We start from the raw sequence: 26,975 nt of genomic DNA, 5'->3' as shown, positions 1-26,975 counted from the left end.
TCCAGCCGTAGCTATCCCCCTTTGTGCTGTTGGATTTCATTTGACTAGAGGACAGGCAGCCTGTGGTGACACCACCCCCCAACCACTTTCGGAAACAGTTTGTGGTGTTCCCTCCTTGCATCAGCTTCTGGGATGAAACGGGGCCTTTGCAAAGTCCAGTAGCCTCACTGAGAATAATGACCAATGCATGAGGATCAAAAATGAAACACAAGTTTAGAGAAAACAAACGGTAATAACATGGTAGTTTATTTTCAGAAGTACAACCGAATATGGGACTGCTAAAGATGCAGACAGGTGACAAGTTTATCCAAATAGTGACAGTTTTAAGTCTCTGTATAAAACAAAGCACTGCTGGTGTACCATCAAGGATGAAAAGTACCATGTTAGAGGGTTTAATTCTAAGTTTGCTCTGTGTTCACAAGGAACACAGATACTTGTTCAGTTACTTGAAAACATTTATTGATTAAATAAATCAGTACAGCGAATTATAAAAACAACTTGGCAGTTAAAATTGTTCCTGCCCTTGCTTCTTAAAAACCATTACAGTTGCGTAAGTATTAGTACATCGCTTTCCTTGGGCATTTAACAACAGGAAATAAAAACAGCATTTAATTTGCAACGGGTTTTCTGAACGTCATGAACACTGCAAGCTGCATCACACCTTCCTAACGCAAAGCCTCCAGTCGCTCCTGTTCAGCTTACAAAGCAAGCTACTGCTTACATACATTTATTTGTACATGCTTGAAGAGTGAGGACTGGAATTGTCTATGGGATACCAAAGGAATTAAAAGCAGCTTAGCTAAAAGTACAGGCAGTTGTCTCCTATGAATTTAAATTGTTAAAAGCTGAGAACATTAACTTTTAAAAGAATCAAGGTTAAAAATGTTAAAATTAGCAAGTTTATAACAGTTGTTTTAGGTCTTTCTGTAGACCAGGGACACAACACCTGAGCAGCCATTACTGCAGCTGGTGTGTCACTCGCTTTCCTCGTTCACCTGCTTCTCGTTTGTCAAAGTCCTGTTGGCTTTGTGTGCAAATCCATTTCTGTTCTGCAGCTGGCTGTATCTTGCAACTGTGGATACACCATCAATAAACTTGGTCTTGTAGAGGACATTGGCGTTGTTAAACATTCCATCCTTCAAGGACACCACAATAAACTAAAACAAAACAGAAAGCTTAAAATAAATGCTCCTATCCAAATAAAGAGTTAAAAAAAAGAATATTAGAAAATGCTTCAAAAAAAAAATTTCCTTTACTTTGCTTGGATAATATCTTAGTACTAATTCTTAAAAAAGTAAATCTAAACATAACTGAAGCCCAACAGAATGTGCGAGGCGGGTTAACAAACACCCACAGGTCGGACATTTTCTGTAGCTACGAGCTGTGGCTGTGGTCAATCCGAGTGCTTGGTCTCTTCAGCCCGTGATGTCAGTACCAGCACAATGCAATACGACCTTTCGTGGTGCATCGACCATTGGAAAAATGTTGCCATGTTGCAAAAATGCAGGGTCCTTTATAAGCTAAAGATATAACTCAAAGTATTTTACAGTACTGGTAACGAATGATCCCCTCTTCTCTATCTAATTTAGAAAGGTCGTATCTACCACCAAATAGATAGCACTTCTCAGTCAGAGGAGTTTCTTCAATTCTACAGCTAATTTTTACATATGTAGGCCACAGTGATCCAACGAGTCTTTCCAGTAATGCCAGGGCCAAAAAATGAAATACTTTTAAGTTCAGGTTAAAGAAATCTAGCAAAAAAAAAAAAAAAATGACATGGGTCATGCCTCAAACTGATCATATCACAGATACTCTTCCCTATTACTGCCCACTTTTTTTTCGCCACTGCAACAATTGCTTATGTTAAAAGGTAATGCTTAGAAGAGGTAATGCTTAGAAGTTTCAGTTGCCACATCATAAGGGTCACATCCAGCTAAAATGACTTAGCGATAAAACAGCAACACTGGCATAAAAAAGTTGAGAATTTGTAGGAGCAGATTGCCTCTGAAAATAAGAAAGTGACTAAATTAGTTTCACGGTCATACCTGGGAGTGTTGGAAATGCGTACTGAGCATCTGTCCAATATTCTGGGTATGAGAGAGATCAAGCGCTGCATCCACTTCATCCAAGATGTAAATTGGGGCAGGTTTGAAAAGAAGCATGGCTAAGATGAAGGACAAGGCCACCAGGGATCTAATACAGAGAACAAGGACGATACGTTTTACGCCCGTTTGAGAGACACCTTTCACTTATTGACGCGATTGTTTGGTAGTAATGAAATGCTCTCTCAAAAGCAGATTCAGGCGTTAAGTTCTGGCGAGCCAGAGTAACAGTTTCTGCCACAACTTCTGCCTGGCCCCCTGACTTGGAGGATCATGACTGGGTGAGCAGCAACTTTCCATCTGTGGTCACCAAAATCCGAAGGGAACAGCTGTATTGGCTCGATGTCCCTAAGTCCACGGGGCTTGATGGGATTCACCCCGTGGTGCTGGAGGAGTTGGCAGATGCTACAGCCGGACCCCTCTCCACAGGTTACTCGAGGTCCTGGGAGTCTGGGGAGGTCCCGGCTGACTGAAGGTAACCCGTGTAACGCCTGTCCCCAAAAAGGGCACAAAGGACCCAGGAAACTACAGACCCCTGTAGTTAGAGATGATTCTCCTGTGTGCTATTGAAAGGCCTTTGAAGAACAAAGCAGTTATCAGGCGTAGTCTGCATGGGTTCATGAAGGGACAGGGTGCAGAGCCAGGAGTTGGATGCGATGGTCCTCAAGGGTCCCTCCCAACTCGGGACAGCCTATTATCAGTCCACGATCTCCTTGCAGAGCTCTGGGGGACTTGCAGCAGCACCAAGTTCCACACGGTAGGTGCTGGGTGCTGCCCCAGGACAGGCGGGGCTGGGAAATGAGGCTGGGGAGCAGCCCTGCAGGGAGGGACCTGGGGGTGCCGGTGCCACCAGGCTCAGCACCAGCATTGTGCACCCCAAAATGCTGGCGGGGTACACTGAGCACAGCACAGCCAGAGGAGGAGGTGACCCCACCGCAGCTGGCATCTGTGCAGCTTTTTTTATTATGTGCAGCTCTGGGCTACACAGCACACAAAGGACGCTAAGACAGCTGAAGCCTTTTCAAAGGGTTATATAAATGGGGTTACACCAGGCTGACAGCCAGTCACAACTGGGTTTCCCCAGAGCTCCAGCCTGGGGCCACGTCTCTTCGATGTTTCTGTAGATCAGCTGGATGCAGGACTTGAATGCATGCTAAGTTTGCAGGTGATACTAAATTAGGAGGGACTGTTCATGGAAGCATAAAATGGGTTGGGTTGGAAGAGACCTTACAGGTCATTTAGTGTGTTTGTGCTTGGGATTGCCCCGGCCCAGATGCAGCACCTTGCACTTGGCCTTCTTGAACCGCATGAGGTTCGCACAGGCCCACCTCAGGCCTGCCCAGGTCCCTCTGGATGGCAGCCCTTCCCTCCTGCGCGTCGGCTGCACCACACGGCTCGGTGTCATCAGCAAACTCACTGAAGCTGCCCTCGATCCCACCGTCTGCGTCACAGACAAAGATGTTAAACAGCACTCGTCCCAGTACTGACCCCAGAGGAACACCACTGGTCACTGATCTCCAGCTGGACATTGAGCCACTGACCGCAACAGTTTGACTGCGACAATTCTGACAATTCCTTACCGCCGAGTGCTCCATCCATCACAACCATGTCTCTCCAGTTTAGAGACAAGGATATCATGGGGGACAGCGTCAAATGCTTTGCACAGTCCAGGTAGATGACATCAGTTGCTCTTCCCCTACCCACCAATGCTGTAACCCCAACGTGGAAGGCCACCAGATTTGCCAGGCACTATCTGCGCTTAGTGAAGCCGTGTTGGCTGTCCCCAATCACCTCCTTATTTTCCATGTGCCAGTTTCCAGGAGGATCTGCTCCATGATCCTGCCAGGCACAGAGGTGAGACTGACTGGCCTGCAGTTCCCTGGGTCTTCCTTTTCTCCCTTTTTAAACATGTTTCCCCCCTGCCAGCCAGTGGGTACTTCACCAGACTGCCACAGCTTCTCAAATATGATGGACAGTGGCTTATCAACTACATCTGCCAGTTCCCTCAGGACCCACAGATGTATCTCATCAGGTCCCATGGATCTGCACACAGTCACGTTCCTTAGATGGTCTCAGATCTGATCTCCTACAGCAAGCAGTTCTTCATTCTCCCAGTCTCTGCCTTTGCCTTCTGCGACTTGGGCAGTGCGGCTAGAACACTTGCTGGTGAAGACCAAGGCAAAAACAGTCTTTGAGTACCTGTCTCCATATCCCAAGTAACCAGGACTACTGTTTCCTGGTGGAGAGGGCCCACATTTTCCCTAGTCTTCCTTTTTTCACTGTTGTAATTATAAAAACCATTCTAATTGTCCTTTGACATGCCTGGCCATATTCAATTCTATCTGGGCTTTAGCCTTCCTAACTTGATCCCTGGCTGCTCAGACAGTATCTCTGTATTCCTCCCAGGTTACCCATCCCTGCTTCCACCCTCTGTAAGCTTCCGTTTGTGCTTGAGCTTGCTGACTCCCTCTGTAAGATGCCTTGCAGAGAGACTGTGACAGATTGTAGAGCTGGGCAATCACCAACAATATGAAGTTTAACAACAGCAAGAGCTGGATTCTGCACCTGGGACAGGGCAACACTGAATACACATACAGACTGGGGGACGAGACGCTGGAGAGCAGCCCCACGTAAAGGCATCTGGGGGTTTGGGTTGACAGCAAGCTGAACCCGAGCCAGCAGTGTGCCCTGGCAGCCAGGAGGGCCAACCGCACCCTGGGCTGCATCAGGCCCAGCACTGCCAGCTGGTCGAGGGAAGGGATTGTCCCGCTCTGCTCTGCTGCGGCCTCACCTCGAGTGCTGCGGGCAGTTCTGGGCACCACAGAACAAAAAGGACAAGAAACCTTAGAAATTAGACAGCTTCCTAAGAAGCGCTACAAAGATGGTGAAGGAGTCTGGAGTGGCAGACGTACGTACAGCAGCTGAGGTCCCTGGGTTCGTTCAGCCCAGAGCAGAGCAGGCCGAGGGGAGGCCTCATGGCGGCCTGCAGCTCCCTCACGAGGGGAGCGGAGGGGCAGGCGCTGAGCTCTGCTCTCTGGGGACAGCGACAGGACCCGAGGGGACGCCATGGAGCTGGGACAGGGGAGGGTCAGGCTGGGCGTTAGGGAAAGGTTCTGCACCCAGAGGGTGGTCGGGCACTGGGACAGGCTCCCCAGGGCAGCGGGCATGGCCCTGAGCTGCTGGAGCTCAAGAAGCGTTTGGACAGCGCTGTCAGACATTTGGGTCAGATTTTGGGGTCAGCCTGTGTGCAGCCAGGAGTTGGGGACTCGATGATTGGTGTGAGTCCCTTCCAACTCAGGATATTCTGTGATTCTATGAATGCACCCAGAGCAGGGCAACAAAACTGGCAAAAGGGCTGGCCGGCATGTACTACAAGGAGAGGCTAAGGATACTGTTGTTGTCTAGTTTAAAAAGAGAAGGCTGAGAGGCCACCTCATTTCTCTCTACAACTTCCTGAGGAGGTGAAATGGAGATGGAGGTACTGATCTTAGCTCCCTGGTCACTGATAACAGGACATGCAGAAACTGCACACAGCTGTGCCAGGGAAGGTAAAAAAAAAAATAGGAAAAATAAGAAAAAAATTAATTACTGTTGTCATAGAGTTAATTTTCTTCACCGAGGCTCACAGGATGCTGTGTTCTGGATTTTTTTATGTAAATAGTGGTGATAACACACTGATGAATTTGGTTGCTGCTGAGCAGTGCTTACACAGAGCCAACAACTTTCCAGCTTCTCGTGTTGCCCTGCCAGCGAGGAGGCTGGGGGTGCACAAGGAGCCAAGAGGGGATGGAACAAGAACAGTTGATCCAGACTGACCAAAAAGACATTCCATGCTCTATGATGCCATGCTCAGCACTAAAAGCTGGAGTAAAGGAGGAGGAAGGGGAGGGATGTTCAGAGTGGCAGCATCTGTTGTCCCAAGAAACTGTTAGATGTGATGAGCACTGCTTTCCTGCCAATGGGAACCAGCGTATGAAGCCCCCGGTTTGTTTTGCTTGCACACACAACTTCTGCTTTACCCATCGAACTGCCCTTGTCTCAACTAGTAAGCTCTCATGCTTTTACCTTTCTGATTCTCTCCCCTGTCCCAGCTGGGGAGAATGAGTGAGATGCTGTGTGGTGCTCATCAGCCGCCCGGGGTTAAACCACGACTGAGGGTGCTCAAATGCTGTAGCAGGCTTCCAAAAGAGGTGGCTAATGCCCCAAGACTGTCAGTGTTCAAGAGGCAGTTGGACAATGCCCTCAATAACATGCTTTTGGTTTGGTTAGCATGAAGTGGTAAGGCAGTTAGGCTTGATGATTTTTGTAGGTCCCTCCCAAATGAACTATTATTTTAAGATCATGCTGTTGCTTTAGCTATTCTCAATTCTGAGTTTTGCAATGCTGTTTTTCAACTTGCAGTTCTTGAACAGCTCTGGATTTTTCTCTATCCTTCAAGAAGTCCTATGCCTCTATTGCACCTCTCCCTAAATTCTGTTTCTGTTTTTTAACTTGGTAGATTTTCCCTCAGAAGTTGCAAAGAAGCACATGCCCAACACACCAGCAGATCACTAGAGAAGAAAACTTTGTCACCATGACACCGCTTTGAATCCAGGGCAGAACTTGTCTATGCTAATTTTTGAGGTTACAACTCAAAGACTGGAGTACTTAGTGTCGACTGTACATCACTATTACCTAGTTACTGCAGTTTTTGCATGACTCATTTTCATTTTGGTCGTTTTGTCCACTTCTCCACAGAGTAAAATTTTGCTATTACATGCCAAGCACTGCATTCTTTTAAGTCAGGTTCCTTCTTGAGCTGAACTGAGTTTAAAGTACTTTGAATATGAAGCCAGGATGGAAGAAGACAGAGCCCTTGACTTGACCGGGGAAAAGATTAATTTCTTACATTAGTTCTAAACACTAATTGGCTAGACATATCAACTACAATGGAATAAAACAAATCTCAAAACACCCACAAAATTTACTAACCTTTGGCCTCCACTAAGTTCTATTAAGTTTTCCTTCCAGGTATTTCCTAAGGCAACTCTGAACTCCAGACCATCCAAGACATTTCCATTTTTAGAGGCTGTTAACATCGCTTTAGCTCCTGGTAGAAGCATTGAGAAGATTGAACCAAAGTCTTTGTTCACCTAGAAGACCATGAAAGATGCATGAACAAGCTTTGAATCAAAAGCGCAAACTGCTACAGAAACATAGCAGTGAATTCTCGTGCCTTAAGTTTAGAACATATGGTGAGAAAATATTGGTATAGCATCTTTTATTTCTGCTGTACTGAAAATGAAGCAAGACCTAGGAAAGTATATAGGACATCTCAGACTGAGCATTTTAGAATCATCAAAAAAGTCCTCCAGTATTTCTGTCATGTGCTGTCAGCCAGGAAAATGGTTATGCCCTGCCTCAGATTTACATCTTTTTCTTTTTTCTTTTTTTTTTTTCCTTTTTTACCAGATTTATCAAGGGTCCATTAAAGTCCTGATTAAAGGACTATTAAAAGTGTAAGCACCTCATAAGAGGCACACGTGGGCATCCTCACCACTCTACTTCCTCCAGGAGTACTTAAAAAACGTCTGCATATTGAGTAGGATGCAATTGTAAGCCTAGAATAAAAGCTCTCAGGTCAAGGAAAGCATCTGAGAATACACTTGTTCCACCAGCCATGATGCTTTTAAACATAATTAACAACTTTTTGTCAACCAAGATTTTGCAATAAAAAAGTAAAGTGGTATCTTGAGTATGGGCAGTAATAATTACAGCCAATAGTTAATTTGTGAGCGTATTAAGTTATTTGACTAGGTATAACCAATTTTCTGAAAGGCCAAGAAGTACAAATTCTCCAGGTACAGCAAAAAAAAAAAAGCGTCAAGAGCTTTACAGGTAAGAAGGGAAAAGGAAAATTTACACCTTTTCTTTTTATAGTTCATAACATGAGAGAACTAGCAAGAAAGCAGAGTACTTACACAACAGAAGCCTAAATCAACTGTTTCTACCTTCCAGTATTACCTAGCCAGTCAGGGACAGGAACAGTAGTCCAGGTCCACAGCACCACTTTGTACGGGGCTGTTCCACAGAGCCAGAATTATTTTAATTCTGGTCAAACATCTAAAGAGCAATTCTTTTCAGTACCTAAAGGGGTACTACAAGAAAGCCGGACAGGGACTCTTTATCAGAGAATGTAGTGACAGGACACATTAGAATGGTTTTAAACTGTGGCTGCCCCATCCCTGGAGGTGTTCAAGGCCAGGCTGGATGGGGCTTTGGGCAACCTGGTCTGGTGGGAGGGGTCCCTGCCCATGGCAGGGGGTTGGAACTGGGTGATATTTAAGGTCCCTTCCAACCCAAACCATTCTATGATTTCAGAGATACGGTCTATGTAAAAGGCAATGACTTCAGGATGCAAGTAGCTTAACTTTCATTTTATTTTTGTGGGCACCAAAAGAGAATGGTAAAGTAGTTTGCAGTTTTGAGTGTTTCTCCACAATTTTCAGAGAATTCATGTTTTATCCTCAAAAGCGAGATGAAACAGGAGAAACGGAAGTGGCTGCTTTGTAATTTAAATACTAGGTAACAGAGTTTAGTTCTGGAAAGATTTTTTTCATGGAAACATGCAAGAGTAATCTAAGATGAATCTGATTCTGAAGAAAAAATACGTGCTAAAATGTGAAAATTGCTTTTCAAGTGACATACCTTTTGCCAAGCAATCTGTAAAGCTTCATTTTTCTTCTGGTCAAGCTCTTCAATAGCCGCAAGAATTTTTTTCTTGTCATTCTCTACAATTCTTTTTTTCTTCATCAAGTCGTTGTACTTATGCAACAAGAAGAGAAGATTGATTTCAATGAACTTTAGCATAAAATGAATTTGAACACAATCTTTCAAAAAAAAACAGTAAAACTAACTGTGAAACAGCAATTATCCACAAGATTGAAATCCACAGCATTTATTTAGCTGTATGTGGGACTTACGTTTTAGGATATTATTTACAAATTAAAGCATTAGAATTTTCAAGTCAGCAAAGGGGAAAACCAACGTTATTCAAGAATTTGCGCTTTGTTTTCAAGTTAATCATGCTTCATTTACCTTTCTAGGCAAAAGTATGCAGATAGGAAAAACAGACCTATTCTAATCAAGGAACAGTATTAGAAGTTCAGTGAGTCAGCCAGTGGATGGTTTTGAGACAAAACCGGAATAACCTCAAGATACAGGTGAATTTAAGACAACTCTGGAACATCTTTAAGCTATCTTCTATAAGATGAGAAGGTTTTCGATCTGCAGCTTTTGATGAAGTATGTATTTCTCAGATGCTGTAAGAGGTATCACCAAAGCTTGCCTAATGGCAACTTAGAATGGACTGTGCTGTGGAGGAATTATTCTTTTGACTATTCTAAATCAAGATAATCCATGACCTGGCTTACTGGTGCACTATCAAATAGTTCAAAAATATAAAGTACGTATCAAAGATCTAACGAAGGTTCTCTGCTAACTCATGAAACCTAGCTTTATTTTTGGTGTATTCAGAAATATAGTATATGAAAATATAAAGCTACATTACCCACAATGTGATATACCCAACCTGCCCAATCTTTAAAGGTTAATACACAGAATGCTTACCCTTTCTTCTGCCTCAGAAAGCATATTCATAGCTGTCACGTTCACATTCTTCTCCAGCTGCTGGTTTTTTGCCTGGAGGTTCTGCAGCTTCTCTCTTGCTTCGTTAGGATCGTTGGCTTTAAAGTCATAGTTTGTGTTTGGCTGACCAAAAAGATGTTTCTCAGAAGCTATCCACTCATACTGCTTCAACATTTTGTTTACCTGTATACAAGATAACATGTTGAGGCTATTTTTTTAATCCCGAATTAAAATAAAAACAAAACAAACAAGAAAAACTACCACCATCCTAAAAGTACTCGAAAGCATTGATTATTCTATCCAGCACAACATAGGTGGATAGCCTCATGTGATTTCTATGACAAACCAAGATTTTGAAGGTGCTTTTATATACGCTTTTCACATGTTACTTGGAACATGTTTTTTTTTCTGTATGTGGACTAAGCCATAGTCACTAAGTACCTGGATCAATTTCTTTAACTGGTTACACAATTTGCTCCTAAGATCAGAATGTTCTTTTCATTGATCACCTTCTCTGTGATCTAGTTTCTATGAATCCTTGCTGATAAGCTATGCTACAATTTTTACTTTCTCCTCCTCCTTGAGACAAAACTTTTCACATTAAGAGCCGCAAATACAACAGTGCTCATCATGAAGAAAGGCTATTTCCTTTTCATGTGGCAAGGAAAATAACCACTCTTGGTCACTAGATGCAAGGAAGGGCATGGTTCTGAAACATCTTACCTTGGCAGTGGCATCAGCAGCCTCTTGTTGATGCTTGCTGATGCTGTGCTCTAACGCTTTAACATTAAGCTGCAATTCATTAGTTTGTTCTTTGTATTTTACTGCCTCTTTAGATTTGGCCTCAATCTTTTCATTCTGTACTGAAATGACTTCTTTCTGCTTGGCCAACTCCTTCTGGACTTTCTCTACAGATTCCTGAAAAGAAATTCAGACAGCTTCTTATAAACATTAACTTCTTATAAAAGGAGATGTTAGCCAGTCGTTAGAAGAGAAGGACACAGCAAAGTAGAGGAAAAAATTAACATATGGCAATACAGCCAAAAAAATAACTACCTAGGCTAAACATAAATGAGTGATGGCAAGAAAATCCAAACAACAAAAAAAAAAAATACACTGTACAATTTAAGCTTTAGGGGATCATATCTCCAGTAACTTGAAAACTGGTAATGAGACTCGGTATTCACTTTTACCTTGGACTTGGATGCCTCAGCTTCCATAGCGTTAACTTCCTCCTGGTAGGATTTGATGGTTTTCTCTGCAGCCTCAATTTGTTGCTTAAAGGTGGCCTCTTCACGTTTTAGCTCTTCAAGTTCCAGAAGCAATGCTTCAACTTCCTAGACAGATGTTTTCAGATGTATTAAGGTATGCTTAAGTGGAAAGAATTAACATTCAGTTCGATGTATTAAATGAGGGAGAAGATAATAGAACAATTGTTCTTTAGCAAGGGGACAGTGTTGCAAAAGAAGCATCAGCAATTTCTACATGTTAGTGACTACAAAGTAGTATTTTAAGTTTTGAAGCTGGCAGGATTAAAATTTTAGGAGAATCAAAGTTTCTGAGTACTAGAATCTCTTCTGACATTGAGAAAATTACCAACAACCTTTGGGCCGCCAACAACTCTTTCATCATAAATGATTTTATGATAACAAAAATAAGTTTTACCTGCTGCTTTTCTTTTGTTTTTTTGCTTGAATCATCAGCCTTTTTCTTGCTGTCATCTAGCTTCTGCTGGACATTCTTTAGTTCTTTTTCACGTTCTGCTTCTGCATTTTTCAATTTATTCTCCAATACCTTGTATTTTTCTTCTGCTTTCTTTTGACTCTCTTCAGTTTTCTTTAACGTCTCTTCACACTCCGCTGAATCAAGAAATATAGTACTAAGATTGAACAGTGTTCTTATCGTTAAGCTTAAACCCTGACCTCCAACAGAAATAAGGGTATCTTTGCCTCTACTAGAAAAAACAGCTGTACATTTGCTAGTTACTGAAGTCGGCTATTTCAGTGATTCCTTTAAGACACCAAACAGAAAAACGTTTGTTAAAAAGAAAACGGGGGCAAATATATGCCAAATCTGTTGAACAAGCAAGTTCTTAAACAGCTACCCAACAAGTTACCTCATCCATAGTGCACTATGTCCACGTTATCATTTCTGTCCATTTTTTTCTTTACTTGATTCCTTTTACATTTTACCTTAGAAATATCAACAGTACTTCTTTCCACTGCTTTCCTGTCATTCAAACTGTTTATTTTGCTAACCTTAAACGTGCACTGAAACAGATGGCTTGGAAAAAAAGCCACAAAATTACTCAAATATGGAATTAAATCCATTAAAAATGTCCCTGCAAAGTCATTTTTCTTTTTATTTTAAAGAATATAAAAACCCCTAATAAGGATATAAGCTTTACTACAAAGCTTACCTGAAGAAACCTTGTCCCAATCCCACCTATGCTTGTCAGCTGTGATTCTGTATCTGTTATATACTCCAAAAGTATAAAGCTAATTTTCAAAGCTATTTTTTTTCCCTTAAGCAAAGATTCTGCTACTTAAGCAGCCAAACAACCATCTCATTCTCAGCAATTAGTCTTCAGTTACAAGATTAAAAACATATTTGTCTCACCAATGGTTTTTTTCAGAGCAAGCAGCTCTTCCTCTTGCTTGTGATAAGCACTTTGCTGAAGCTTCATTTGCAGTAGCTCTGCCTCTTCAGATTTCATCTCCCACTCCTGCTTCAGTTGCTGGTACCTTTGAAGACAGACATGATATGCTGCTAAAAGGAGGGGCACCTAGCACTATCAGCTTCGAAGTTGAAATAAATACTTCTATACTTCCCGTTACAATGAGAGGTACAATGACTATAATACAAATAAACTTACATTTATATGTAAGTATACCACCATAAGTATATCTTTATAAAGATAAATAAACATGTAAGTATAAACATCTTTTTAAGTAATTGTGAAGTTTGTAGGTAACTTATTATACATGTAATTCATTCTTGTGTAGCCCTGATAAGGTACATTAAAAACAAACAAATGCAACACATGGAGTTTGGAAACAATTCAGAGCTCATGTTTTTCCAGCCAGTGGTATGACAGGTGCTAGATAGAATCAGCAAAGAAAAAAAATATTTAAATGCAAAACTCATTCCTTCTTTTGGTCATATTTCCAGAACCTATTATGACTTAAAACAATCTGAAAAATAAATGCAGCCGGTAGATAGCATATTGCACAACACTACTTTCTTATGGGATTTTTACAGAATTAACTAAATATGTATTTTTATATTCCATCTTTTAAAAGCATCTCCAGTAATTAAGTAGCTCAAAATTCAAATATAGTTAAAATTATTTAACTTAAATCCTTATAGCAGTATAACTCAGAGAGTCATTTCCCTTTAGTACCGTTATACTTCCTTTGGAGAACAGTAAGAGCTATCACAAACTGAAATTCTGGATGTGAGTTACAAAATACGACTGAAACCATTCTTGAGTGCATTTCATGACAACTCCGGAAAACTTCAGGTGATCTCAAGTAAATATTATTGTATGCCAAAATATTATGGTTTCTTTTTCTTCTGCATTACACCAAATAAAGTTTTCTTGAAAGAGTTCTCCAAAACTAAATTTGCCTGTTGACTGCTATACTTACAAATTAAATTATGCAGGGGAAGGCGGTGAGAATCATTCTTTTCTGCATGTTAAATTCGCAACAGGCCCTAACCCCTCCAAAAAACATTTATTTGTATTAGATTTATACATAGTCACGTAAGACAAATAACAGACAATTTTATAGGGCAAACCTTACTTTTCAGAAACATTATGTAAGCCCGCCAGCTCTTTCTCTATAGTGACAAGCTGAGACATCTTTACTTTGAGACTGACTTCAGCTTCTCTCTTTTCTTGAACTTTTGACAATATTGGTACGGTGTGCATGCCTGCACCTATTCAGTGAAGAAAACACAAAGTTAATCCAATTAGAATTAGATTCAGCCCTGGCAAGTGGTGAATTCTAGATGTTGACTATGATGCTGGGTCACGCTTTGTTGCAGAGCTGTTGTAATTTCAGCCTACCTGTTTTTCTATTCTCTAACGACAACAGCTCTCAATGGGGAGAGACTACAAACGAATTTTGTGATATCAAGCAACTTTAAATATCATTTATGAAATCACCTCAAATTAATTATGAATTACCTCAGAAAGCTTTTGAATTCATAGCATTTCTCTAACTCTCTTCCAAGAGGTTTCAATAGCTAAAAAAAGGTTTAAGTATTTAAAATAAAAAGCTAGTTATGCAAATAGTTTGCCATTTTTTTCCTAGTCTACTAGTAATTTTACTTAAGCGTATGACCACCAAATCTTTGCTCAAAAAGCATTATTACCAGCATGAGCCTCAACAAAAACATCCCTATTCATTTTTCCAAAAAATTATGCAGAGCAGTAAAGAAATCAACAAGAATACAATATTATGTGAAAAAAACAGTAATTGCCTCCACTAAGGGTGCCCTGGGGATCAAATATATCTCCTTCAAGCGTAACACTTCTTTTCAATATCCTTCTGTCGAATGTCACTTTCTTTGCATTATCCATGCCTTTACAGACCAGCGTTGTTCCAAAGACATATTCCATTGCCTTCTGCAGTTCAAAATTATACCCGATTAAAGAAATGGCTAAATGCACATCATCAAAATGACTGACCTAGAAATAAAATTAAATGTAATTAGCATACCTTAAGATATAAGAATTTTCAAATTTCATTTGTCTTCTCTTGATAAAAATACTTTCCAAAAATATCATTACATTTTAAAACATAATTTCAATTAAAAGACCAATAAAACCAGTTTAAGCACTGCATAGCTCAAACTATACAAAAGGAAAAAAAAATTAGATACCCTCAAAACCTGTAGAAATTCTTTTTAGTATGGCCATTACAAAGCCTATATTTTTAGCAATAAAAAAAAGGCAGCACACAATTTATTTACCTACCAAGCTTTTGGCCAGACTGACAATTTCTTGTGCAATACACTTGGCCGAAATTTTGTTTAGTGGAATGATGGTGTATCGATGCTTTAGTTGACCCTTTTCTAAAAGCTTTTGGCCAGTAGCCTAGAATGAGAAGAGTTACAAGTCAGAGCATACCTAAATATACAAATGATTTGAAAATTAAGATAGTATGGCATTGCAATTGGATTACATTGTTGACAATAACTACGCATTATCCTTTTGAATTAATCTGAACATGTACGCGGGTCCAAACCACCTCTTAAGCATACAGTCATTATGCCCATGCTTGCTACCCTTGAACCACATGACCTAATCTCAGTATTCAGCGCTTTGTATTAAAGTAATATATGTACCTCTGTATCCACAACAATGTGATAGAGTTTTCCTCCACCCACCACTTCTAGGGCTTTTGCTGTGGCTGCATCTTTCAGGGTGACAAGAGTTACAACAAGGCCTTTCACAAGGTTTGGATCCCAATTCTTTTCTGGATGTCTTAAAAACAAACAAATAGTTAAGATAACCACATGTTCTGTTCTCTCCCCCATATCTTTAAAAACTATATTGAAAACTCTTACTGTTTACTATGGTATAAGAAATAATGCAAAATCATAGTTTAACCTTTTGCTGCTCATTTTCTAACTACTTTACAGCAAGAGACTTCCCAACAAAAAGTCAGTTACAAAGGCAATAGAAGAATGTTCTTCCTGATTTTGGTATGATTTGTCCACAGGTTTTTCATTTGATTTTACTCTGGGTCCTATTATTATTATTAGCAGAGCTACAGGAATATGTTCAGAGTGATTTTTACATAAGCAAATAAATCTGGGGATACATATATTTGATTGGTGGAGACAGACACAACATTGACTTCCACAGAGCAAGTTTATTCACAGTCCTCAGAACTCTAAAAATTAATGGTAATTAATTTTACAGACTGTTGGATACTATAGTTTCAGCTACGGAACTTGACTTACGGCTTACAAACACCATGTCACTAAACTTTTATCTTTAAATTATTTTGATAAGCCTGTATTTTAAGAATGACTGCATCCCCTCCCCTGCTGCCCATTAATTCAGCTAACATTTCCTGACTTTACTCACCCCTCCACTTGCATCAGATAAGATAATCATTATTCACTGACAGTAAAAGAAAGACAACAGCTAAGGAATCAATAATTCTCTTAAGACCATACATAAAATGCACCAAAACCCACTTTTAAATGCGTTTCAGGATAACACTGAGATCTTACTTGTATTCAAAGTGTAGGTGAGGAAACTTTGCTACTAAGCTGTCATATAACTGTCTCAGATGACCGATGTCATGAGTCAATTGCTTCTTTTTTTCTAAAAGGTCTCCTTGTTTTGCATCTTAAGAGTTGAACACAAGACACATTCAGAGCACAGAAATGAAGTAGCTTAAAAATTGGTATGCCGCGCTGCTTATATAAATATTTATATAAATAGATAATAGATAACCTTTAAAATTATTTTTAAATTTTCAGCTTAGACAAATTAGCACTTTAACAAGATTAAACATGCAAAGAGCAAAAAGTCTGATGTCCTTCCGTGAATGTGAGTTGAAATTGATTCAGCAATATCAATTTATACTTTTGCATATCTTCCATGACAATTGTTACCTGGAATAAGAAACGATAAGACAAGTTTTATGTAGGAAAAAATGGAAAGAAACAGGGAGAGTGGTCATTTTTTTCCTTTTAAGTTTAAGCTCAAGCTTTAAAAGTGTTGTCCTACAGCATATCAAATTAAGTTAATTCAAACTACTTTCTGTGGAAGGCAAGAGCTGTTGAGCTTTGACCACACAAGCTGCCTTGCACATGAAAGCTGTATACTTATTTTTTTCTGTTCCTTCTATATTCTTTTCCAGATTCCCCCCAAATAATTCACAAGAAGTCTATACGAACCTTTATAGCTCAGTTTTTCCATTAGATTCTCTAGGTTTTCTTTTGCTTTTTTGACAGCTTCAAAGGCTTCTTGGTCTTTTTTGTAGCTCCCATCCATCTTTTTAACTTCAGTTTGTTTTGTCTTTAATTCCTGCTGTGTATATTTCAACTTCATTTGGGCCTATAAGGAATAAGAAAGTATGGAACCAGCAGATCTTTAAGGAGAATCTTTGAGCGTGCATTTAGGACACCAGTACCATTTCAGTCCTCCCTTAATTTTCTTTAAAAATTCCCACTGTTTGTAACAATGGCAAATAGCAGCCCTGGCCTTTAAAATTAAAGGCACTGGTGATTTGTAAATAAAAGCGCAAATCATGTATCTGAGTGGGTTTTTGGGCTGTGACCCTCTTGAGCAGTGTGTATGAAGGCGTTGGCCAGCAGGCGACCAGTGTCATGAGAGGGCAAGGCAAGAGTTGGTGCTGCTAGCCAACCCCACGGCCAGTTTAAAATGGCACGACTACATACATAAACCCACGCCTGGGGAGCGCCACGTGCCAGGAGGACTGCAAACAGCGACAAAAAAGTCTGCGTGGCAGTTCGTGCAGGAAGGGGAACGAACTCAGTCAGCAGGTGGCCTGCTCGGCCTGCCTGCTCTGCTCACCAGCAGCCCTGTCAGCCTCCCCAGCCAACGACATCGCTTAAAATCACAGAATCATTTAGGTTGGAAAAGACCTCTTTAAAGCATTATCAGCTGGGGAGAGAGATACTGTTAGGTAACACTGAGGTTATGCCAGGGGATGGTGTGGCACTGTCTGAGGGTGGCAGGGATAACAGGAGAATCTGTGCTGCTCCAAGGAGGTCTGTGGGGTTCAGGAGGACATCTGGAATGCCCAAATAGCAATGCATGCAGTGTGAGGAACAAACGGGAAGAACTGGAAGCTTCGGTCCTTTCCCAGAGCTGTGATACCGTTGGTATTAGTGAGACTTGGTGGGACAAGGCCCATGACTGGAGTGGTGGGGATGGAGGGCAATTGGCTGTTCAGGAGGGATAGGCAGGGCAGGCGAGATAGAGGTCCTTGTGCTTATGGGCAATTTCAACTTCCCAAACATAAACTGGAAATAGCATACTGACATGACAAGCAAGCCTCAAATTCCTAAAGCATATTGAAGATAACTTCCTGTCACAAGTAGGGAGTGAGCCAAATAGGAAAGGTGCCCTCCTAGCTCCATTGTTTTAGAACAGTGAGTGCCTTGTGGGACAGGTGATGTTAGGTGGCTCTCTTGGCCACAGTGCAACTGCAACTTCCTTAGGAGGGGAGGTCCCAGTCTTTTCTCCATGTTAACTAATGACAGGATGCATGGGAACAGCACAAAGCTGCACCAGGGGAGGTTCTGATGAGATATTAGCAAACATTTATTTACCATGAGGGTGGTCAGACACTGGAACAGGCTTTCCTGAAGGTGGTTAGTGCCCCAAGCCTGTCAGTGTTTAAGAGGCATTGGGACATTGCCCTCAGTAACATGCTTTAACTTTTGGTAGCCCTGGAGTGGTCAGGGTAGTTGGACTACGTGATCTCTCAAGGTTCCTCCCGACTGAGTTATTCTATTCCAAGTATTTGGATACAGTAATATATATTAGCACATGAAAAGTGTTCAAGAAAGAGAAGAAAAAAGGTAAAAATAATGTGGGGGGAAGACACCCTTATTTTTTCTGAAAGAATTTTTTTTTTAAATGAGACAAGGAAGGTGCACTTTTAACTTGGAGAATTTATATTCCATCATAAGAACCACAACAGCAGAAGTCTTCTGTCTTAAGACAAAAGATGTGACATCTGTTTCAGTTGTGTTGTTGGCACACAATGTAACTAAGGTGAAAACTGAGGAGTTATTTCTGAACTATCCACTCACGCTCGTTTATTTTGATTCCACTAGTTTTGATATAGAAATAATTTAATTCCTACCGTGTAAGCATATATCATAGGTAGCTGTCTTAATTTCTTCCTATTCAATACTATTAGTCATCTGAGTCCTGCTTTATGTCTCAAAAGCCCGTTTCTGTACTTCCTCATGGCCATGTTGTAGCTTTTCCCCAAATCAGCACAAGATTATTACTTTCTAAATAACCTGTTTAAATCAAAGTTACCTTAATACTTATGCCTACCTACAAAATATCTTGCACAGATATTCTACAAGTCTTCTTCATAAACCTTCCAAGAGTGTGTCAGCAAAGCTTTGACTCTTACCTGTTTAGCTTCTGTTACAGCTTTGCTAATTTCATTTTTGCAGGTCATCATCTGGTCTGCAAGAGTAGCTTCTTCACCATCACCATTCTTAGACAGGCCAGCATACACAGCATTGAAATTCTGTTGGGCTGTGGCTACAGCATCTGTGTCTTTTTTACTTTCTTCCTGTAAAGCATTTAGTCCTTCCTGTATCTTCTTTAATTCTTTCTGCTTTGACACGTATGCTTTAGAATCCTTTAGCAAAGAAAAAGAAACAAACAAAAAAAAGGAACAGAGAACCTAAGTCCCATTAACTTCAAATACATGTTTACACGGTGTTCAGATGCGTAGCTATGAGTACTTTCACCAACTAAATTTCTGTAACCCTTTGTCAGATTTTCTGGTTTTGCAATCCGTCTTTGCATATTTCAAATGTGTAATTGCCCTGTGAGTGCACTGAAGATCTACAGAAAGATGAAAGACAGGAAGAGATGACAACTGCACAAGAACTAGCAAAAAAAAAAAATAGCCATCCCTAAAGTATTCCTTATTCTCTGAGTGTTCCTCTTTCATGAAAACATAATTAGACGTCAAGAATATGAAACTAATTTTTTTCCTTTAATTTTAAGAATACCAGGCCTCCAGAGTGCAGAATATTTTTGAAACAATTGGAATACCCTCCTGAGATTAAAAGAAAGTTGCTAACAGTAGAGAGCTCCACTTTCTTCATCATCGCATCTGTTTTTAATAGGAGCCTACTACCTATGCCATGTAAATCAAATAATGCCCTTACTTGTTTCTGCCTTCCTGGTGACTTTCTTGCCAATCAGCTTTGGAGAGGTAAGAAAATAGTGCTGTCCCCACTCAATCTGAACTACTCTAGCACTTAAAAAGAAAATTACGTACAAAGGTCTTACCTCCTGCATGCATTTTACCAGTTCCTTGTGCTTATTCTCTTCACTTTTTAAGTTCTGCTTCTTGAGATCAATAGCACTTCTTGCTTTAGCATCAAGTCTTTGAAGTTCTGAAAGAGTATCTTCCAGTGACTTGAGCATATCACCAATTTCCTACAATCAGAAACAACAGAAATTTAATTTAATGATACAGTATCTGTAATATTTCACCTGTTCACAAATATGCACAGAAGATGAATGAGGCAGACAGACTCCAATGCAAACAGGCTAGAACTTGTGTTCCCTCAGAAATCCAAACTGATTTGAAGCCACTAGAGCTCAACACTAATTATGATGGGATACTACCCCCGTACAAAAGCTGCATTTAGGCATCCAAACACCCTGTGGGCTCTATCCTCTATCTAACCAATTTTGCCACCCCCATAACTGAGGTTACTGGTGACTTGTTGAACGAGTTTCCTGTTTGAAGTGTATTTCTTTTGAGATACCAACAAAAAGTGAAAAAAAAATCCTGGCAAAGTTTACCATTGAATGCACAACAGGAACAAGCGGAAAACCTTATCTTCTTCAGTTGTTACTAATTTACAGCAATTGGTAATAAAGCCTTTCAGACATGAAAATCTTAGATTGACATCATTTAGACAGTGGCTATGAATGATAACGAGCAGAGGATGAGCTAAATAAAGCGCCACAGGAAGATAACAATCAAAGGGTATATTATCTAGAAAAATAATTTCCTGCTCATATAATTCCTTCTATTAATACTTCCAGACAAGCACATCTCACTTACCTTATTCCTTTCCTCTTCCAACTCTGCTATTTGTTTCTGAAGTTCCTTCACCTTCTTCTCATTCTCAGCCATTGATTCTTGAACCTTCTCTATCTTTGTGTGTGCTTCCTTTAACATAACAGCAGAGCGTACTTTTGTCTCTTCAGCCAGAACAAACTGATGCGCTAGGCAGATGCGCCTTAAATGCTCCATTTCTTGCATTACTTTTTGGTACTCTAGATAGCACAATCGTTCCTGAAAAGAAAAGATACCAATTAGAAGAAAAAAACACTAAAATTTGGTAGAAAAATGTTATTAAGTAGGACCATTATAGAAAACATCTAAGTATTTCTAACATTACTGATATTATATGTTGATAAGAGGAAGGACCCTCCATGTTAAGAAATACTCGGTATTGTACATTGCAAATCTGTTTAAGAAAATCCTAGACAAAAATACACTTGTAGCTGATTCTACAGCAGGAACTCCACTTGACACAAGATTTTTAAGAACCAAGATAGAAACTTAACTGCTATTTTTATTACTTCTCTTGTTTAATTCTTTCTCCCTACATTCCCCTTCAGGATTTCTTCCAAGTACTGCATGTAACATTGTCTGTATTTGGACAGAAGATAAATTTTATATCTTCTAAAAGATTCTACAAAGCCTGAAAACACGTTAAGTCTTAGCTACCACACATTAGTTCAGAGCAGCTGAAAGTATTCAGTACTTTAAGGCCTCTACCTCTCTTCTAAGTATTACTTACCTGTTTCAGTTTCTCTAAAGTTGGAGTGATCTCTTCATCTAAGACCTGAAACACAAACCAGAACATTTGTATTCAGATTTTTAAAACTCTGAGTGTTAATAGCTAGTTCCACACACAGAAATGAAATATTGTATGAGTTAAAAAACACACTGCGCTAGTTACTCAGTATCCTGAACAACTAAAAGAAAGTACACTTTCCAACATACAGTACCGTTTGAATTTCTCTCAGTTTGGCTTCCTTCTTCGCTATGGTTTTCTGGACAGATATTTTCTTGCATTCATACATCCTAGTACCAGCTGCTTCTTCAACCATAGACAAAATCTAAAATAAAACATCAAAATTCTGACGTTACTTCTTTGTATAACATCAAATAGATTCGACTCAGAACTGAGTTGAATGTCATATATCCCTACATTTTTTGTTGTTGTTTTTTCCCCCAAAATACTGATTCTTGTCATTCAAAATAAACCAGTAAAATTCCAGAAAAAAAAAAAACAACACAGTTTTCTTACCTCTGGTGGCTTCATATTTAGGACTTTGGTAATTCGTCCCTGGTTAGAGAAAGATAAATCAAAAATGATGATTGTTTACCATGCTATAGTAGTAAAAATAAAATTAAAAGTCACACATTAATTTTATATGCTATACTGCAAGCTCAAACACTTTTTTTTTTCCCCTGTAAGGATAATCTAGTTTTATACAATTGCTTTATTCTGGAAAGTTCACAGAAATATATAAGTAAATTCTTCATGCAGCACACTTGAAATGGCCCTTTTAACTTCCAGATGCATCTTCCACATTATTGCTTGTATCCATATAAAGCAGTACTGTGCTCATTTTGTACTGGTAGTCTTACTGACTTGCAAATCTTAAATAACTTCTTAATTATAGGTTGGCTGTTTGGTCATTTAGCTCATATATAACAAGGGGAAGCAGAATAAGTACAATACTGACTTTTTAAAAATAAATAAATAAACAAACAGGAAATTGGGACAATTCCATTAAAAAACAGTAAAGCCTGCTGTTTTATTATTCCATGCAAATATTTCAAAGATTTATTTAGTCCTTGTATTGAAGTTTGTAAGGGTCTTTTCACTTGATCAACTTTTCTCAACTGGTATATCAACTTCATACAAAAAATTGACTAACACAGAAATTACCAAACAGGAAAAAAAACTTTTTTTTAATGCAATAATAGAGGAAAAACTTATCCGTTAAAGAGACAAAAAGGAAAACAAAATTGGTATATGTTTTACAAAAAGCCTGCAATAAGGCATATGAGAAGAAAGAGTAAGGACTGAAAATTATGTTTCTGCTGGAAACCTTAGCTACATAACAGATACTTGACTTGTTCAAGCTGCTTTTCTCTAATTAAGAAATTAAGTGTTCTTCCACTACCTGTTCAGCCACAAACTTAGTGGCACTTCTATACTTTTTGGATTTTAGAAAGATGCACACAATACCTGCATAATGAGGAAGTGAGGGTTATTGACATTGAGTCCAACAGAACAGAAGAGATCCTGTACAGAAGTGTTGGTAGCATTCACGCCATTGATGAGATACTTATTTTTACCTCCAACGATGACCTAGGCAAGAAAGAGAAGCAGAAGAAACTTCATAAGATTTAAAAGTGTCTTGAATGTGGGAATACAAGCTAATGACTTAAAGGGATCAAAAATCTGAGCAAGTCCCATATTATATAGCCTTGCATACACATATGGAACATCAAAACAGATCTTATAGATATGTCAGATGTCTTTTTAGTGCTAACATAAAATGATCAGTAACAGAGGGCAACATTTTTGTTCTAGATTTACAAGAAGACTTCCAGACTCTGCAGGTTTTCTTATAAAGGTTCCTATGCTCTTGGAGACAAAATTTAACACACAGTTCAGAAATTAAGTAGAAAAGAAAGCCACAAAATAGAAAATCAGAACTTGTTTTAGGAGCATAATACCACTGCTATTATGTTTCTGTGCAACTCTGTAGAAAACAGTATGAATATACTACATTTATTTATATAGAAAACATTATTGATACACTACATTTAATTACGTTAAACTTATTTCCCAAGTAATTTAAAATTCTAAGCTAGTACACTGGTTCCACTTGTACAGTCTGTTACTAACCACACTGTAGAAACATTGCCTCACTTGCAAAAACTCAAGGACTTTAAAAATTAAGTTTTTTTTTCCCCTTTAAGAGTCACTCTGTTGAGCATGGTAAAAATGTATGCAGATTTCTGCACAAAACATACATTAAGAACCCACCTGCCTGGTGATGGTGATCTCATCATTGCTTTCAAATCCCAGTGGACTCTGTTTCTTGTCAGAATTATCAAAGGTGATAGACACAGTTGCTTTATTAACTCCTGCTTGCCCGTTTTTATAAACTAGATCTTGCAAGTTGGCAGCTCGCACCTAAATACGTGGAATAATTTTTTTTAAAGTTTGAATGAATTTCAGTGTGTAAATGTGAAGAATTTCAGAATGTGTAAAACCACAGGCAGAGCATTCAAATTATAGTGAGTTAGCTAGTTGCTCCTGCATGAGATTCCTGACAAAAACTGGATGGCTGTTTAAAAGAATAAAAAGCTAGATGACTAGTTCATCACTAGTATCTGTATTTTAAAAATACTTATTCCCTATGCAGTTCAGAAGAAAGTGAAACAGAAAGTGTTCCTTGGAAGTCTATTCAATTGCCCTAGAATTACAGTGGGGAAAACAATATCACGTGAGAACAAAGACTCAATTTGATATCAGCACACAAATTTTTACATAATACATGTTTAATACAAGCATACGTATTTTCTTTTAAACAGCAGTCATTGTGAGAAAACAGCTTTTTGCTTCTTCTGATGAAACAGCTGGTCAAATTTTGGCAATCTGATCGAGAAGTGCAGAAATTTAATACAAATTAGCAAGTTTTGCCTTTAGTCAGAAAAGAACTCCAGCCTCAGGCTGCTGCCTCTGAAGTGGTATCTTCAGTCTAATGTTCTAAGCTGCATACTTTGCACTACCACGGTATATTGATAAAACTGTGATTCGGTCTTAATATAAGGAACAAGAAAGACAGAAATGCAGCTTTGCATACTGAAGAATCCGAATATTTTCTGACAGAAGCACCACTTCGGGTCTTCCACCAGAGATCACTCAAGAGACGAAAACAAAACGCTGCTGACAAAAGAGACCTGTTAAATTCTCCTTACCTGGGACAGGTTGGTGATGCCCAGCAGGAAGCAGATGGAGTCCAAGATGTTGGACTTGCCGCTGCCGTTCAAGCCGGTGATCGCGTTGAACAGCGGGTCGAATCCGTTGATCTCCGTCCTCTGCGCGTAGGACTTGAACCCATCGAGTATGATCGACTTGATGTACATCTTCCCAAGGGACCGGGCCAGGTACTCCTCCCAGGGCTACGGAGAAAGGGCTCTTGGTTGTAACTACCTATTTTGAGGGAAAAAAATTAAAAAAAAAAAAAAATCGCATTTTGTGTCAGGCACAGCTGAATGTCAGCGGAAATGGGACGAGAACACGGCTTTAGAACAAAAGCAGCATGAATTTTTACACAGAAGCCCACTCAGGACCTCAGACCGAGGAAAAAAAGCTACTTAATACCTCAGACGGAGGGGAAATAATTGCAAATAGACCCCAGAGCCCCATCCCGCCCCGCCCCGCCCCGCTCCTCACAGCCAGCGCCGCTCGCCGTGTAACCGACGCTTGAATTTTGGCGCCCACGGCAAGCGGCCGTTGCACGGCAGCGCCCTCTGCGTGGCTGTCCAACGCGCTGCCTGCCTCCGCTGGCACAGTTCGCACCGTTTCTCCTTTCTGGAGAGGGAGGGAGAAGCTGGATGAAAGCGTTTCTTGTTGGCAATAAAAAATAGAGTGGGAGTGAAGAAAGCGGACCTCGGTTGGAGGGGTTGGCCTCAAGATCAGGTTAGGCGACGGAGTACGGCAGGCGCTGCCGCCGAAGGCCCCCTCATGCCCGGACAGACCGAGAGGGGCCGTGGGGGCCTCAGCGGGCTGAGGCGGGAAGGGGCGGAAAATGGCGGGCGACCCGCCCTGAGGGAGAGGGGAGGGGGCAGCTGAGGCGGGAGCAGGGGGCGGGGGGGAGTGAAGCCGTTTTGAACCAAAATCCTTAATTTTAACGCTTTTGAGGCCGTAGGGCGGTTCCTGAAGGAAAATACGGCCCGAGGGCAGGGATGAGGCGATGTGAAAAACTTCTTTTGTCTCTCTGCGCGGTGTTACTCCCCTCTCACTGTTACCATTGAGATCTAGGTGCTGTGGTAATAAACTGATAGTACTAAATCACCTAGATCAGTCAGGTGTTTTAATCATTTAAAAAAATTCAAACTACAGGCCTTTATTAAAGGGAACCATATACGTATATCTGCTTGCTTCAGGAATTGGATCTGATGCAGCTTGATCATTGCATCTGGTTAAGGTATTACTGTGACAGTGTTGTTTCTAGTAGTTCTGTAACCACGAAGCATTTAATGATGTCCTGCCAGCTGCTAACACCTGGACACCACACTGAGAAAAAGTATTTTGAAGTACTGGGAAGAATCACTCTGAACCAATGTGACTGTGCAGTCACAATAAATACCAGTTTTATTTGCAAATCATTTATATATAAGGAAAAAAAAATTGTCAAGCATGCTTGAGTGTTTGTTACCGGAAGACCAGATCCTGATTAGTTTCTGTGAGAAGCAGCTGCTTGGGCCAGTCTGCAGGCAGCACCTGCTTGCTCATCAGAGGGCCAGAGTGGCTGTTGAGTGGTGGTGAATCATGCTGGGGGCTGTGAGCCCCTAGTGTAGCTGCTCCAGCAGTTCTTTCTCCTCCCTAACTGAAACCTGAGTAAGAAAATGGAAATAAGGAGGAACCGCTTCTGGTATGAGAAGCTTCTGATTGTAAAGATAACCACGTATGTTCTCTGTTTGCAGGTGACATGTGCAGGAGGGATAGCTTTATCCTTTCTTAAGTGTAAAAGCAAGCCCTAAAAGTTGAGTACTTTATTTGGTGTCATGGTAAAATGTTTTAATGACAATATTCAATTTTAAGGACAAAATGCAGCTATTTAATGTGCAGTTAGCTTGTTGATATGGATATAGCGTGTTGTCTGAGGAAGGAAATTATGTTTATAGCAGCTGTTTATTTTTGAGAATTTTCAATTCTATTATACGATTATGTATTATACCAAACATATAGCAGATACCTTTCCTAACTCTGAAGTCACAACTAGATATTCTGGCAAGGCAAACATATGGTATAGCTTCATTTCTTTAAAACAGGATTATTTTAGGAATTAGGAAGGGGGTTTATTTTATTAAGTACATGATAGTAAAGCACAAGTTAATGATACAACCAGCTCAGAAAGTAGATTTTTTTTTTGTTTTGTTTTGTTTTGTTTTTTAACTCACTAGTGTGCTGGCAGTTGATGAATCTACAGATTGAAAGCATGTTACAGTAGATACATAAAAGGCAGCATTTTATTTTGGTACTGCAATGCCTTTTTTTATTTCATGAGATGAAGCACTAGGTCTTTTGTGTGGACAAATATAATTGTAAGGGTTTGGGGTTTCTTTGCAAATCATACTATTGATAGCTTGGAGGAGATAATTGTTTGTTTTTCTTTCTGAGGATTCAGTTCTCATGAAAGACATTAGGGTGTGTACA

General features: G+C 40.0%; 1 protein-coding gene across 3 annotated transcripts; it reads right to left on the bottom strand.

Moving 5' to 3' along the window:
• Positions 1-225: 225 nt before the first annotated feature.
• SMC2 (structural maintenance of chromosomes 2) lies at positions 226-25,290 on the bottom strand. 3 transcript variants are annotated; one of them, XM_035564513.2, is made up of 25 exons: positions 25,206-25,290; positions 24,512-24,746; positions 23,574-23,723; positions 22,767-22,889; positions 21,816-21,854; positions 21,514-21,624; positions 21,303-21,347; positions 20,558-20,791; positions 19,771-19,920; positions 18,875-19,108; positions 16,653-16,812; positions 15,981-16,098; positions 15,084-15,222; positions 14,713-14,832; positions 14,217-14,424; positions 13,535-13,670; positions 12,348-12,472; positions 11,394-11,587; positions 10,922-11,065; positions 10,452-10,646; positions 9,711-9,911; positions 8,790-8,906; positions 7,074-7,234; positions 2,046-2,193; positions 226-1,157 (listed from the first exon to the last, which is right to left on the bottom strand). In XM_035564513.2, the coding sequence occupies exons 2-25, from the start codon at positions 24,677-24,679 to the stop codon at positions 975-977; spliced, it is 3,603 nt and encodes a 1,200-aa protein (XP_035420406.1). In that variant the 5' UTR covers positions 24,680-24,746; positions 25,206-25,290; the 3' UTR covers positions 226-974. The 3 variants fall into 3 exon arrangements, with proteins under 3 accessions (XP_035420406.1, XP_035420403.1, XP_035420405.1); XM_035564510.2 differs by lacking the exon at positions 25,206-25,290 and adding an exon at positions 24,990-25,072; XM_035564512.1 differs by lacking the exon at positions 25,206-25,290 and adding an exon at positions 24,918-24,996.
• Between the last annotated feature and the right edge of the window lie 1,685 nt (positions 25,291-26,975).

The sequence above is a fragment of the Cygnus atratus genome, chromosome Z (assembly GCF_013377495.2).
Source record: "Cygnus atratus isolate AKBS03 ecotype Queensland, Australia chromosome Z, CAtr_DNAZoo_HiC_assembly, whole genome shotgun sequence".
In the NCBI taxonomy this organism is placed as follows: Eukaryota; Metazoa; Chordata; class Aves; order Anseriformes; family Anatidae; genus Cygnus; species Cygnus atratus.
Note: the sequence above shows the minus strand (reverse complement) of the source record. Positions and strands in the feature narration are given on the sequence as shown.

Bases quoted from the DNA above. Each gene is read 5' to 3' on its own strand.
- SMC2 (XM_035564513.2), bottom strand. From the start codon at position 24,679: ATGTACATCAAGTCGATCATACTCGATGGGTTCAAGTCCTACGCGCAG. The intron at 11,588-12,347 runs GTGAGACAAATA...TTCTTGATTCAG, and splicing joins TGCTCTGAAAAAAACCATTG to CGGAGTGTGAAGAGACGTTA. The intron at 1,158-2,045 runs GTATGACCGTGA...GTTTTGTTTTAG, and splicing joins CGCATTTCCAACACTCCCAG to TTTATTGTGGTGTCCTTGAA.